Here is a 13,621-nt window from a genome sequence, read left to right on the forward strand (position 1 = left end):
ACACTGATGCAAGAATCAAGAACATTTCATAAGAATATCAAAAATCTTCCCTCTCCTCTTCCTTTAAACAAATCTTTAGGCTCTGAAGAAATAATCACATTCTGGTGAGCACTATAAGTATCAATGAAATAAATGTTCCCAAGATGTTACTTAACAATTACCAATACTCTTACTTATTGCCACATTGGCAATTTTGTTGCCCTTTTACTTCCTCTGAACATGATGAGCCCAAGCCAGGACTTTCTGCATGCTGCCATTCTCTGAAAACTTGTGTATGGCCACATTTATTTCTTAGACTTGAAAGTGGGAATTAGCAGATAACTTGACCAGGTGGATCTGGTCCCATTCATATCCATGTATCTTGAATAGGGATCAAAGCAGAGTATTCAGGACCAGGAACCCAGGTTTATTTTTTGATGTTTAATGAATGGAAATGAGATCAACTCCAGCACTTCCATCTCCTTTCAGTCATCTAAACTTGAATAAGTATTGGTTCGACCCACTCAATCCTTTCTCGTAAAACAACTTCTTCATTCCAGAAATCAGTCTCTCAAATTTTATCTAAATTGCTACCAATGTATCAACAGACTTATAGTGAGCTGCAGCACGAAATAAGGCCCTTTGGCTCACTGCATTAGCAACAGTACAAAACAACCATGTATTTCAATCTGATTTTCCAGAACTTGGCCCATAGCCTTGTAAGCCTTAGCATTTCAAGTGTACATCTAAGTAACTCTTAAATCTCATGAAGGTTTCAGCGTCTTACTATCCTTTCTGGCACTGAGTTTTGGATTGTCACCAGTTTCTGGATAATAATGTTTCTCCTCGTATTCCCTCTAAAACTTCTGCTCCTTGCCTTAAATATTTGCCCCGTCACTGAACCCTTCATCAAGGGGCAATGTTTCTTCCTGTCTTCTCTATCAATGCCTCTCATAATGTTCTCTGTTCTAAGAAAATCGACACCAATTAGTCCAATCTCTCTTCATAAATGAAGCTGTCCAGACCAGGAAACATATTAGTAAATCACCTCTACATCATCTCCAGTGATAACACATCCCTCCTATAATGTAGATTCCAGAACTGCATCCAAGAATCCAGGTAAGATATACTAATAAGTATATCCCTTTTGAATTGAGGAGACTAAAACTGTATAAAGTACTCAAGGTATGGTCTTACTAATGCTATTTAGAGCTGTAGCAAGGCATTCCTAGATTTATCCTTCATTCACTTGTAATAAAAAGCCAATATTCCATTTTACCTTATAATTACTTGTTTTACATGTATGTTAACACTTCTGATTCATGTACAGAGACACCAAGAACCACCCCCCCACCCCGTATTTCACAATTCTGCAGATCTTCTCATTTAAATATCACATTGTTTTTCTATTCCTGTCAAAGTAGAAAATGTCACATTTTTCCACATTACACTCAATCTGCCACCATCTGTCTGCTCACTTACCTACCTATATCTCTTTGTGTCCTCTCTACAACTTGCTTTTCTGTCTTTGCACCATCAGCAAATTTGGCTACAAGAGTCTATCCCTTCATGCAATCAGTAATACATTTCCTAACTAGTTGAAGCCGCTCCTTGTGGCATGCCATTAATTAGAGTTTGCCAACCTGAAAGTGATCCATTTATCCCAACTCTCTGTTTCCTATTAGTTAACCAATCCTCTATCCATAACAAAATATCACCCTCAACACCATGAGCTCTTAACTTGTGCAGCAACATTTTTATGTGGCAGTTTATCAAATGTCATCTACAATGCAGCTGTCCCTCGATCCAAGTTACAAAAATAGATCCCTATAGCACAGATGCCAAAAATAATTTTATTTATAACAAATGGTTGCTTAAACGTAAATGACAATATGAATATTATTAACAATCTACAACTGTTTTAACCACAGATGTTACAGAGTAAAAATTTACAATGACTGTTAACATTACAAATGGCATGCCAACATTATAAAAAAACCTTTTAAAGTTTCTATCATTTAAGTACCATTCTGTGCTGATTGTAATGAGTATTCGTGTTGCAAAGTGGAGCACCTTCACTCTTTTATGTACCCAGAACTCAAAAAAAAAATGTGTAGCATGATCAGGTACACATTAAAAATACATTTTTTTCTGTCTCCACAACAGTCTTACACCCAATCTCAGAATCCTAGACACAGCATTGTGATTTTATCCCTTTCAACTCTGAATAGATTAGTTTTATTCAGGGCTTGAAATTACGCTGTGAAAATATCAGCAGACAAACACTGAGTCTGTTAACATGAAATTCTATTTCCTTCAATTTTATAGGGGAATTACATTGTGTTTCTCAACACATTGCCACTTCGATTTAAAGTCTTGGTGTCAACTGTACCACAGCTTGTGGGTAGTTATGTGCTACAGATCTATGTTTAATATTTACAGGACTGAGACTATTCAAGTTAATTTTACTGAAGGAGCCTGTGGCCAGGAGATAAATGAAACCTTTGTTCCATGAATGTCTGATTCAGAAATGGAAAGATTTTTTTTGAAATTATGGCTCCAAAGTGATCATTTTTCAATTTGCTCATTCACCAAAATGTTCTACAGAGTAAATCCTTTGTGTCTCCATCACCATACAGAGCTTTCTGGACAGAGCAAGGACTAAAGTATCAAGAAGGAAATGAGCACACCTGATCTATACCATTCCTGATTATTCAGGCACTGAAATGAATCACTGAAAATTTGAAAGCACTATATATGAGGCACACTACCTCCACGCCTAATTTACAAATTCATTTTCTGGTCAAACAAGACCACTGGGAGAAAAGGATCATAAAATGCATTGGCAATTTCCTTTTACAAAAAGTGGGATATTTTAGACTTTTCAGTATTTTTCTTTCAAATTCATCAAATCAAGCAGTATTCCACATCAACATAAATAATTATTATTAAGTATTCTATTCTTCGGGGATTATAAAATTGAATAATCTGGGCAATATACAGAGCATAATATTATTGTCATAATACTGTTCAATAAAAAGGCTGCTCTTGAAGAAAAAGATCAGAGTAGAATTTCAAGACCAGCTAAAAGAATACACAAAATTGGATTTTTTTGTTTGATGATTACCTGTTGGGTACGGTTAGGAGAACTTATCAAAGGTGTGGTTCCAATCCCTGAGGCTGCGTTGAGACTTCTCTCCCTTTCATCCTGGTAAATACGGTCCCTTTCTGCTTCTGGCAGGTTTAGAAAATTCTGCATTGCCCTCAAGTTGACTAGCAAAGATTGTGATGCAGTCTTTGGGTCCTCTTCTTTTCTGAGAATTTCAGACAATAGACCCTGTGTAAAAGAATAAGCAGAGACAAAATAGTACTATTTTTGTGAACTGAACTTGACCAGGAACTGCTAATTATTCTCTCACTGGTGTGCTGGAGTTTCAGCAAGAATGTTCAATGGTAATAAGAATACATTAATGCTCGATTAGATTCTTTGAGAAAAAGCCACAATGGTAAGTCAAATGTTATAACTGTCCTCTCTAGCAGTCTACTGACATTCATGACATAAACCAGAATATTGAAGAACACTATGTAGATCTTTAACAAGGCACATAGAGACAAAATTTACAATTGCACAATTGTGGACAGTTAAGTAGGAATGATGTTGCAGAAACAGTGGGTGAACAATTTTGTAGTCTATACAATCACAGGAATGTTACAGTCACAATAAGCATACAGTTGGTGATCTCTCAGCACATTTGTGTCTAAAAAAATTCTTATTAGCAATTTTGAAACAGTAAAACTACCTTGAGAAAGCATTTTAAAATTGAAATATATCCTAACAAAAAATGTTGGGCAAAAGCAAAAATAAAGTCAAAAGAAGACAAAATTGCACAGACCTTATGACTATGGAGCATTCACTATGTAAATGTTAATGTGCATTTCGTTGCCATCTGTTAACAGATGTTGTGCTAGCTGTAAAAATACCCACACATGAAAATGAATACAACTTGTACGGGGTTAATATATATAAATGTTTGTAAACATCAGCTTTTGATGTCACACAAATCAGTTGTTCAGAGTGATTCTAACAATGAAATAAATATTTTTAGATCTTTCTTTCTCAGAGAATATTTGTATCATTTATACTCCTATAAACACATCAACTTTATTCATACACAGGTAACATATTGTTACAAAGTGATGCCAAGCTAATGTTAGAGCACACTTCAATGACTCCTAAGCAGATGCCAAATAAACCATAGAGTACTGATTCTGCAAAAAAAAATTTGCTCCCTACAGACCTGACTGTGCATAAAATGGCTGACTACCTTTAATGTTCACTTTGGAACAGTCACTGCGCTTTTAACCACTTTATGGATGGCTGCAGCTGTACATATGACCATTATCAGATTTACAATAACAGAAGGGTGAAGCACAGAATTTACAGTAATAACCCCAAGTTATTAAAAATACAATTCATCCCCATTTGTTGTCTTGTCAATTGTAACATTTTAAAAATGTATCAGTAGTGATTTCTTCATGCATTCTGACTGATTTACAGTTGAGGTAAAGACAGTACACATAATACAATCAAATTTAAATTGAAAAAAAATTCTTCACAAATTCAAATATTGGATAAGTTGTACTCTATTGTGTATCAAAAGAGCCGCACATTACCTATTCTCCTGCCTCGGGACAGGGCTACTACTCTACTGCAATTGCTGTGGTCTTGCATTTTCCTTTTCAGTGGCTCATAGAAGTTACTCATTTTCAATTTCAAGTTGTCTAACATCATCATTCTCTTTCTTCCTCTTGGTCTACATCTTTCTAACCTTCCTTCAATTGCATACAAACATACAAATAGATAATTACCTCCTTCAGTATCACATGCCTTAGAAAATGATTAATCTAACTTGTCGTTTTATGAGGTTATTGACTTACAAACTTTTTTCCTTTACCATTCAGGGAACTCTTCCAAGGCTGTTGTGTTTTCTTCAACAAATTCTCCACATTCTGTTCCAGGATAACATTTTGCAACTCTCTCGACTTTCTCTCGACTTTTCTCAATGTCCACATTTCAAACTTGCACAAGACACTCTAATTCACTATTTGATCCTTCTTTCCTTAATTTTTCCTTTCCTTCATTTCTTTCCTCATTCTTTATGTTTTGAGACTGCATTCTTTGACATGATCACACTAGCTCTGATTTCTTTACAGCATCTTTTAAGAAGGGAGACTGACCAGGTAAGTATGAAATGATGGGATGAGCAGAATAACAAATTGAAGCAATGGCATAAAAGAAAGAATGGATAATCTCGATGAGAAAATAAAGAATAGACTGAAGGAAGGAAAGGTAAGCAAGCACAAAGAGGAATTGATAGAGTTATCAACATGTTCTAAACAACCTGTTCAGAGATGTTATTATCCACCTGTGGAACAGTTGGGATTCAAACCCAGGCCTCCTAGCCCAGAAGTGGGGACACTACCACTGCATCATAAACACACAGAAGAATCCTACGTTTTTTACAATCCGAAGAGTCAAGAGCAGATAGAAAAAGCGCATTGAAGACCAGTGAGCGTCTTTGGCTGAGCATGCCACTCTCTTCCAATGCCTTTCCCACATGGTCCTGGGCTGCACTCATATGTTTTCATTCCTATCTCTCTAATCTTAACCAAAGAATCACTTGCAGTGTCTTTCACTTCCTGCATCAGCACAGAAATCTCCGGAGTCCTCAGAGGTCAATCCTTGACTTCATCCAGTTTTTTGATCCACATGCTGCATCTTGGTAACATCTTCCACGGACATGTTAATTTTCACATGTAAGCTACTGATATCCGGTCAGTTGCTCTCATTACACCTCTCTCAACATCTTCACTGTTGCTAAATTATTAGACAATTTATCTGACATCCGCTGCCAGACACACAGAAATTGCTTCCAATTAAAGACAAGAAACACTGAAGCCATTGTTTTGGAATCCTGATTCATACTTTGTTCCTAGCTTCTGACTACAGTTTTCTTCCTGGCAACAGTCTAAGATTAAGCCAGTTTGTTCACAATCTTGGTACTAGATTCAAAAACAGATTCTTCCCTGCTATTATTAGATTCCTGAATGGACGCCTCAAATTTTAAATTTGACATTGATCTCACTCTTTGTGCACCTTTTCTGCAGCTATAACATTATATTCTTCGCTCTGTTCCATTACCCCAGTACATTTGTATGGTACGTACTGCACCCAAAACTAAAAAAAATTTTTCACGGCATCTCAGTATATGAGACAATAATAAATCAAATCATATCAAATTAACATTTGGCCCCAGATGAGAATTAGACCACATATTCGCACCATATGCCTATTTCCACATCTGTAACAATACCCAACTTTGCCCGTGTTTCAGCTTCTGCTAAAACCCCGACCAATGCCTTTGTTACCCGATCACAACAAGGCACTCTTGGTTATCTCCTGCATTTACCTTTAGCAAAATCGAGGCCATTCAAAGCACCACTGCAAGCATCTTAACGCACAGCAAGTCACATTCCCTTATCTCACCAAGCTCACTGATCTATGTTGGCCCCCATGCAAGTAATGTCTTGATTTTAAACTTTTCATCCTCATTTTCAATTTTCTCCATGGCCTTGACTCTCCTTGTCTCAGTAATCTCCGACTCTGCACCTATCTGTGATACTGTGCTGTCAAATTTTGTCTTTCATGTAGTCTTAATCATAATTACGTTAGTATTGATGGCCATGCTTTAAATGCCTGGACAAGGCCTTCCCATACGGCATCTTTCCTTCTTTCTGCCACACTTGTCTCATTTAGGGCACTTCTTAAAACCTACCTTTTTGCCAAACATTTGGTTAATTGCCTTGGAATATTTCATTATGTTAAAGGTTCCATGTCAGTAGAAATTGTTGTTTCTATTTTATGACAAAGATGACAAGCCAACTGATTTAGAACTGGGGATAGAAGAGATTTGCCAGAGTGATTCAGGATCTCCTGATCATCCTCCACAAAATAAATGAAGACAGGAAAGGGCTTTGATTGAATCATCATAGAAATAATAAAACAGCTTGGAGAAAAGGCAACAGAAGAATTGATCAAATTGTCTAAGGAGATATACAATATGGAGAATGGTGGAAAATTTTATGAGAATCTCAATTAAATCATTGGAGAAAAATGCAAACATGAAAAATATTGTGAAAAGTAATGCACCCTAGTTTTGATGTTATATGCACCCAACCTAATGTTAAAAGAGCCTAGCCGGTAGATTGTAAGCTGAAGCAAGTCATGACATTAGTTGTGATCAATTCAGATTCAGGAAAGGACATGAGCTAAACAGGCTATAGAAATAGTGGCAGTGTTAAGGAAAAGAAGCATAGAACATCTTCAAGAATTGTATGCCTACTTTGTGGAGATTGAGAATGTTTCTCATAAGGTAATCTGGCAAAAAAGTGAATACACAAACTTCATTTTCAAAGAGTTTGACATATAACATATACAGACATATATACATTTTTTGTCTTGGCTAGTTCAAATTTTTGATGTCACATAAATTGGGCAAACTTATAAATTATTCTTTATTAATTTAGTGAATTATTGCTAAAGCCTTAACACCAAAATAACTTCTGCCCTGATTTCCTCACATTTCTACTTTACAGCTGGCAATAACATTATTGGAATGTTTTCTGGAGGTACTATTCAGTAAATTCAGTGTTATGAGGACTGCATATTTAGTTGGAATTGTCACACAGATTTTATTCACGATAAAAATGAAACATTTTATAATATGCCATGACAACATTATATCATTATGATCAGTGTATCAGTTCCAGACATTACTGTATAATGACAATAAACAAAATTTTTCAGATTGTTATATGGTATGCTATTCAAAACCATCACCATCAATTAGGTTCACCATTAACAAAAGTCCCAACCATTATGCTAAAATATCTATTTTAAAACAATTTTAATCATACATCTAAACTAAGCACATCATTCATTAAGTCATTATAAAAGTAAATGACAGGCTAATAGCCAAGTGCTTATACAAATTAATGACTTTCCTACGAGGATAGACTTTTTCCAATTCACAATTTTTTACAATTTACTGAATAAATTGTTACCCACGTACAATATGTTAAACATACTTTGCAAATGTTGAAAGTGCTCTTGGCCACTATTCCAAAATGATGTAGTGATGATATGGCTAATATAAGTAATGAACCTAAACCTGTGTGAAGTAAAATGTAGAGTTTGGGATTACTGGCTGGAATTATGCCATTTTGAGGTGGAAAACTTCCTGACACAGCAAACCTGACTTCATTGTAGTCACTCTGCTGTTAAAAATTTTGCTCTTGGACAGAGGGGTTTGAGGACCAATTGAGTTAGGTCCACAAAAGATGACCATGGGTATAGATGAATGCTGAGGAAAGAATGTTAGATATCCTCACCTATCCTGTCCAACCATGCCCGCATGCCTCCTCATACTCCCACGTCACCTCAATATTGTTATGCTCCCATACCTCAATGAAACATTCATAACTACTCATTTAGTACTTCCTATGGACAGACCTCAAATTTGGAGAAGAATACAGGATTTCTAGCAATCTAAAACAGCTCTCACTTATACATGTCTGATAGGGGGAGAAAAGAAATTCTCATTTATGAAAACCATTTCAGTTTTTTAAATGATTCAAGTTGTCAATCTCCTGAAAAAGCAAATAAATTTACATTCACTAAAGATATCAAAGACATTTAATCCTTTAGCAGCCTCTTAAAACTCGATCAAAATGCAAATTCAACACTATCACTACTCACAAAGACAAGTGGTTTGGAGCTTTTGAGACTTAATCAAGCATTTATAACAAGTTTAGCTGTGACATCTGCCTTGCCAACAGTGAAGGTCAGCATTTGCAACTGTGGGATCAGTATTTTTTTCCACAGTTGAACCAGATGATCTGTCAATAAACACACTGTAACTGCAGATATTTGCTTTTTAATTCTAAATGACAGCTGCAGCTTGTTTTACTCCATTTTAAAGAACGGGTAATTAAACAACCTCAAGATAATCACACTTAAATAGACTTCTCCAATTCATAAGTCTTTATACCTCCTCTATAAATTTATAATTTTCATACTAAAGGCTAATGCCACTGGAAAAGCAAAATGGCCCTGTTGACTTTTGATTTACACACCACTTCTCCCTCCATCAGCAAAAAAAATCATTTCTGTGTACATTGCCCAAAGACAGATCCTTGGCTCATTATCTGCCGATGATACATCCTAAGCCACTTCCTTGGCAGTGTTTTGTTGGTGGTGGTTTGCCATAGTTTTCCACTGTCAGGGGCAGGATGAGTAGGGCATGTTCCGAGTCTACCTCAGCCAGAAAGGAAATCAAACTCACTCTGCTGGTGTTATCCTGAACCACTCAGTAGTCATTTGCCACAAATGGGGGTAGGACATCTGCATCCACTAACATTCCTGAAGGCCTCCAGAGTTGGTCCAAACCTGTGAAAATCCAGCCCTGTGTCTCCAATTTTGGGTTACAGAATTCCCTATCACAAAAACTACAGAGGAATAGAGTCATATATTTAAGTTAAACAACATTGAGCACAGAATGGAAAAAGAAAACACATCAGAAATGTAATGTTAGGAAATGTGAGACCATTAGATTTTTAAATTAAAGAAAATTAAAACTGGAGATTTGGTTAGCCCAGGCCAATCTTGTACATTCCCGATCTCCTGTAAATACAGTAAAAAGGTCTGGGAGATGGTCATCAGCGTAAACTATCACAACAGGAACGAACAAAAAGTTCATTTTCCAAACAGTGAGCAGAGGGTTGTTTTATCTATGGCTAGATTGATTGCGCCTGTTATGGAGAAACGCACAAAAGCCCAACATTGCTGTGAACATATGGACTAGAGTCAATTGAAAAGGAAAGTGTTCATGTGTTGAAGGATAAACGTGATGGAGCAGACATTCCCTGGGCATTTATTTCTCCATGGAAAGTCAAGGAATACCAAAATGTTAACTAACAGAGCTTTGTGCATTGCACTCGAGGGAGAAATTGGCCCACGTCTTCTCAATCAGCTCTGGATGCATGAATTTCGGTTTGGAATAAGTTGCTTTTCTGTATTTTATCAACTCTGGCAACAAAAGCAAATGTGAATTCAGATTTTTAGACATTTTTATTCAAATCAGAAAAACAAACCCTTTGCTGTAAGATAAGGCAGTTTTATGTTCAAGCTTTTGACAGGGGAAGGGGAAATAAATGCCTGACTTAAACAACCAGTTAATTTGCTTCTCCCAGGTTACATGTGACTGGCAGCAGGTCTGTGCTAACTTTTTGATGCACATTAAAGAGGTTTAATTCAAAATAGCTGAAAATCAAAAGCATGAAAAATTGCTAATTGTTTGAAGGATAAAATTTACTAAGCATGTACAGCATACCATTGCTATAATGCACTACTTGGAAACTATCCAAATAATGTGTTATAGTAAGGTGCATGTTTTAACAAGAATCAGTGGAACACTGTGAGGGAGGGGAGAGGGTACCTAATAACAGTGTAATAACTCCCGTGTTTTACAAATACATTCCAATCCAAGCTTTTTGTCCATTGTTTACATTAATTGTTATTCATTCAAGTCCATGTGTGCCCTGCCCAAAGGCAGGTCCTTGGTTCATTATCTTCCAATCTTTCATTTTGAGCCATTTTGTTGGCAGTGTTTTTGTCAGCAGTGGATTGTGAGAATCTTCAACTCTCGGGGGAGGTCAAGGAGGAAAGTTGCAAGTCTGCTTCAGCCAGAACAAGAATCAAACTCACTCTGCTGGTATTATCCTGAATCAAACAAGTGCCACCAAGCCAACTGAGCAGTTTACCATATACATTCGTGAATGGTGGTGGATAATTAAATGGTTCATTGGAGGAGGCTACTCCAAAATATGAACATTACTAAATAGACTGCAGCAATTCAAGAAGGCAGCTCACTGCCAATTCTCAAGAGCAACTAAGGATGGGCAATAAATGCTGGCCCTGCCAGTAATGTCCACATCCCATGAGTGTATAAAAAGAAAAATCATAAACTTCAATGATGGCTAACCTAAATCTTAGTACAAAAGATAAGGCTGAACTATTTGCAACAATTTTCAGCCACAAGTAGATTATCCATCTTAGCCTCTGGAGTTACCCAGCATCACAGATGACAATCTTCAGTCGGTTCAAATCCATGTGATATCAAGAAATGGCTGAAGCCACTGGATTCTGCGCAAGCTTTGGGGCCTGGCAATATTCCAGCAATAGCCCTGAAGATTTGTGCTGCAGAACTAACCATGCCCCTAACTAATCTATTCCAGTACAGCTACAATATAAGCACCTACCTGAACAGTGTCAAAGATTACCCAGGTATAAACCATGCATGAAAAGGACAAATCCAACCTGGTCAGTTACCATCCCATACACCTGTTCTTGATTATCAGTAAAACGACCAAAGGAGTCATTAACAGAAGGGCTATCAAGTAGCTGTGGTTTCACATAAAGCTGCTCAATGACAGCTAGTTTGGGTTTTGCCTGTGCCAATCAACTCCTAACCTCATTTCAGCCTTGGTTCAAACATGGATAGAGGGGAGGTGAGACTGACAACCCTTAACTGTGAGCCTCATTTGACTAATTTTGATGTCAAGAAGCTCTAAAAAACTACAGTCAATGGGTTTAGATGGATGGCTCTCCTGGTTAATATCATACCAAGCTCAAAAGAGGATGATTGTAGATGCTGGGTGTCAATCACCTCAGTGCCAGGTAATCCCTGGAGGATTTCCAGAGAGTAGTGTCTTATAGGCCCAACTATTCCCCTCCACACCCCTATCTGCTTTCTGTAGGGACCATTCTCTTCATAGCTCCTTCATCTGCTCCACACTCCCCACCAACCCCACCACCCCCAGCAGCTTTCCCTTCAACTGCAGGAAGTGCAATACCTGCCCCTACACCTCCCGCTCACCTCCAACCAAGGCCCCAAACAATCATTCCAATAGGGATTCACCTGTATGTCTTCTAATCTGGTCTACTGCATTCATTGCTCCCGATCTGGTCTCTGCTACATCAGAGCAACCAAAGGCAAACTCAGTGACAGATTCGTGGAGCATCTGTGCTCTGTATGCTCCAATCAACACCACCTTCCAGTTGCCAGCCATTTCAACTTGCCCTCCCACTTCCTTACTGACATGTCCATACTGGGCCTCCTCCAATGTCACGTAAGGCCACACAAAAATTGGAGGAATGAACCTTTTCATTCACCTCAGGAGTTGACAGCCCAATGGCCTCAGCACAGAATTCAACACAGCTTTAAAATATACTTACTCCCAGCCTCATCTCACGTTCAGCCCTCCCTCTCATCCCTGCCTTCTTGACCTATCTACCCCACCCTTCCCATTTACCAATCTCTACAACCCCCGTCCTGCATTCACCTATCACCACCACGCCTGTCTTCACCCAGCCCCAAACCCCATTTTATTTCTGAGCTCCCTTCCCCGTCCCAAGTCCTGATGAAGGGTCCTGGCCCGAAGCGTCAGCGTTTCCCATTCCTGTGACGCTGCATGACCTGCTGTGTTCTTCCAACTTCAGACTGTACTGACCCCAACTGACTCCAACTGTTTCATCAATGAACTTCCCTTTGTCATATGGTCAGAAGTGGGATGATGATTGCTCAATGTGCAGCACCATTCATGACTGCTCAGACACTGGTGCACTGCATGTTGATATAACCTTTTGGAAAAGTGCACTGAATTTCAAGTCCCACTACCCCAGGACACAAAATGATTAAATAACAACACGCAAGGTTCCCAATTTATCTGTCTGTTGTTATCAAGTTAACAGAAAACACTGGCCAGAAACATTTAACCAAAACTACTATTTATTACAAACAAGTAATCGTAAATCACAAGTAACAGCTATGCAATATCAATATATGGCTCTACTAGTTGAAACTCTAACACACATTTAGACAGGAACAATAAAAAAAATCATTTTATGGGTAGAGGAAAAACAGAATGGAAATATAGAGATAACAAGATGTACAGCTGGATGAACACAGCAGGTCAAGCAGCATCAGAGGAGCAAGAAGGCTGACATTTCGGGCCTAGATCTTTCTTCAGAAACATAGTTCACTAGCACCAGCTCAAAGGGTTTGTTAAGATGTTTCCTTTGCTTACCTGTTCTTCAGATATCCTTTCTCCAGGTCCTTTCGCTTCTTTGCTGAAGGCACGAGGCAATCGGTATACTAACATCACAGTCTCTTTGTTAATGGCTAAACACTACAGCTTATAGCGACTAGAACAAACAAAAACACAACTTGCTGGAGAAACTCAGCAGGTCTAGCAGCATCTGTGGACAGAAAACAAAGTTAATGCTTCGGTTCCAGTGACTCTTCTTCAGAAGGAGTTCTGAAGAAAGTTCTAAGGATCATGGAACTCAACACATTAGCTCTGTTTTCTCTCTACAGATGCTGCCAGACCTGCTGAGTTTTTTCTGCAACTTCTCATAGAATCATAGAATCTCTACAGTGTGGGAACAGGCCATTTGGCCCAGCAAGTCCACAGTGCCCCTCCGAAAAGCATCCCACCCAGACCCATTCCCCGAATTTCCATT

At 38.0% G+C, this 13,621-nt stretch overlaps 1 protein-coding gene across 4 annotated transcripts in view; it reads right to left on the reverse strand.

Annotated features, from left to right (window-relative positions):
• Window positions 1-13,621, reverse strand: part of LOC125460384 (DNA-binding protein SATB1-like) — a 141,009-nt gene that overhangs the window by 72,466 nt on the left and 54,922 nt on the right. For all 4 annotated transcript variants that reach the window (XM_048547834.2, XM_048547851.2, XM_048547827.2 and 1 more), the window contains one exon: window positions 3,107-3,316. In XM_048547834.2, coding sequence (XP_048403791.1) covers window positions 3,107-3,316 — 210 coding nt within the window. The remainder of the gene's footprint in view (window positions 1-3,106; window positions 3,317-13,621) is intronic.

This window comes from Stegostoma tigrinum, chromosome 2, assembly GCF_030684315.1.
Source record: "Stegostoma tigrinum isolate sSteTig4 chromosome 2, sSteTig4.hap1, whole genome shotgun sequence".
NCBI lineage: Eukaryota > Metazoa > Chordata > Chondrichthyes > Orectolobiformes > Stegostomatidae > Stegostoma > Stegostoma tigrinum.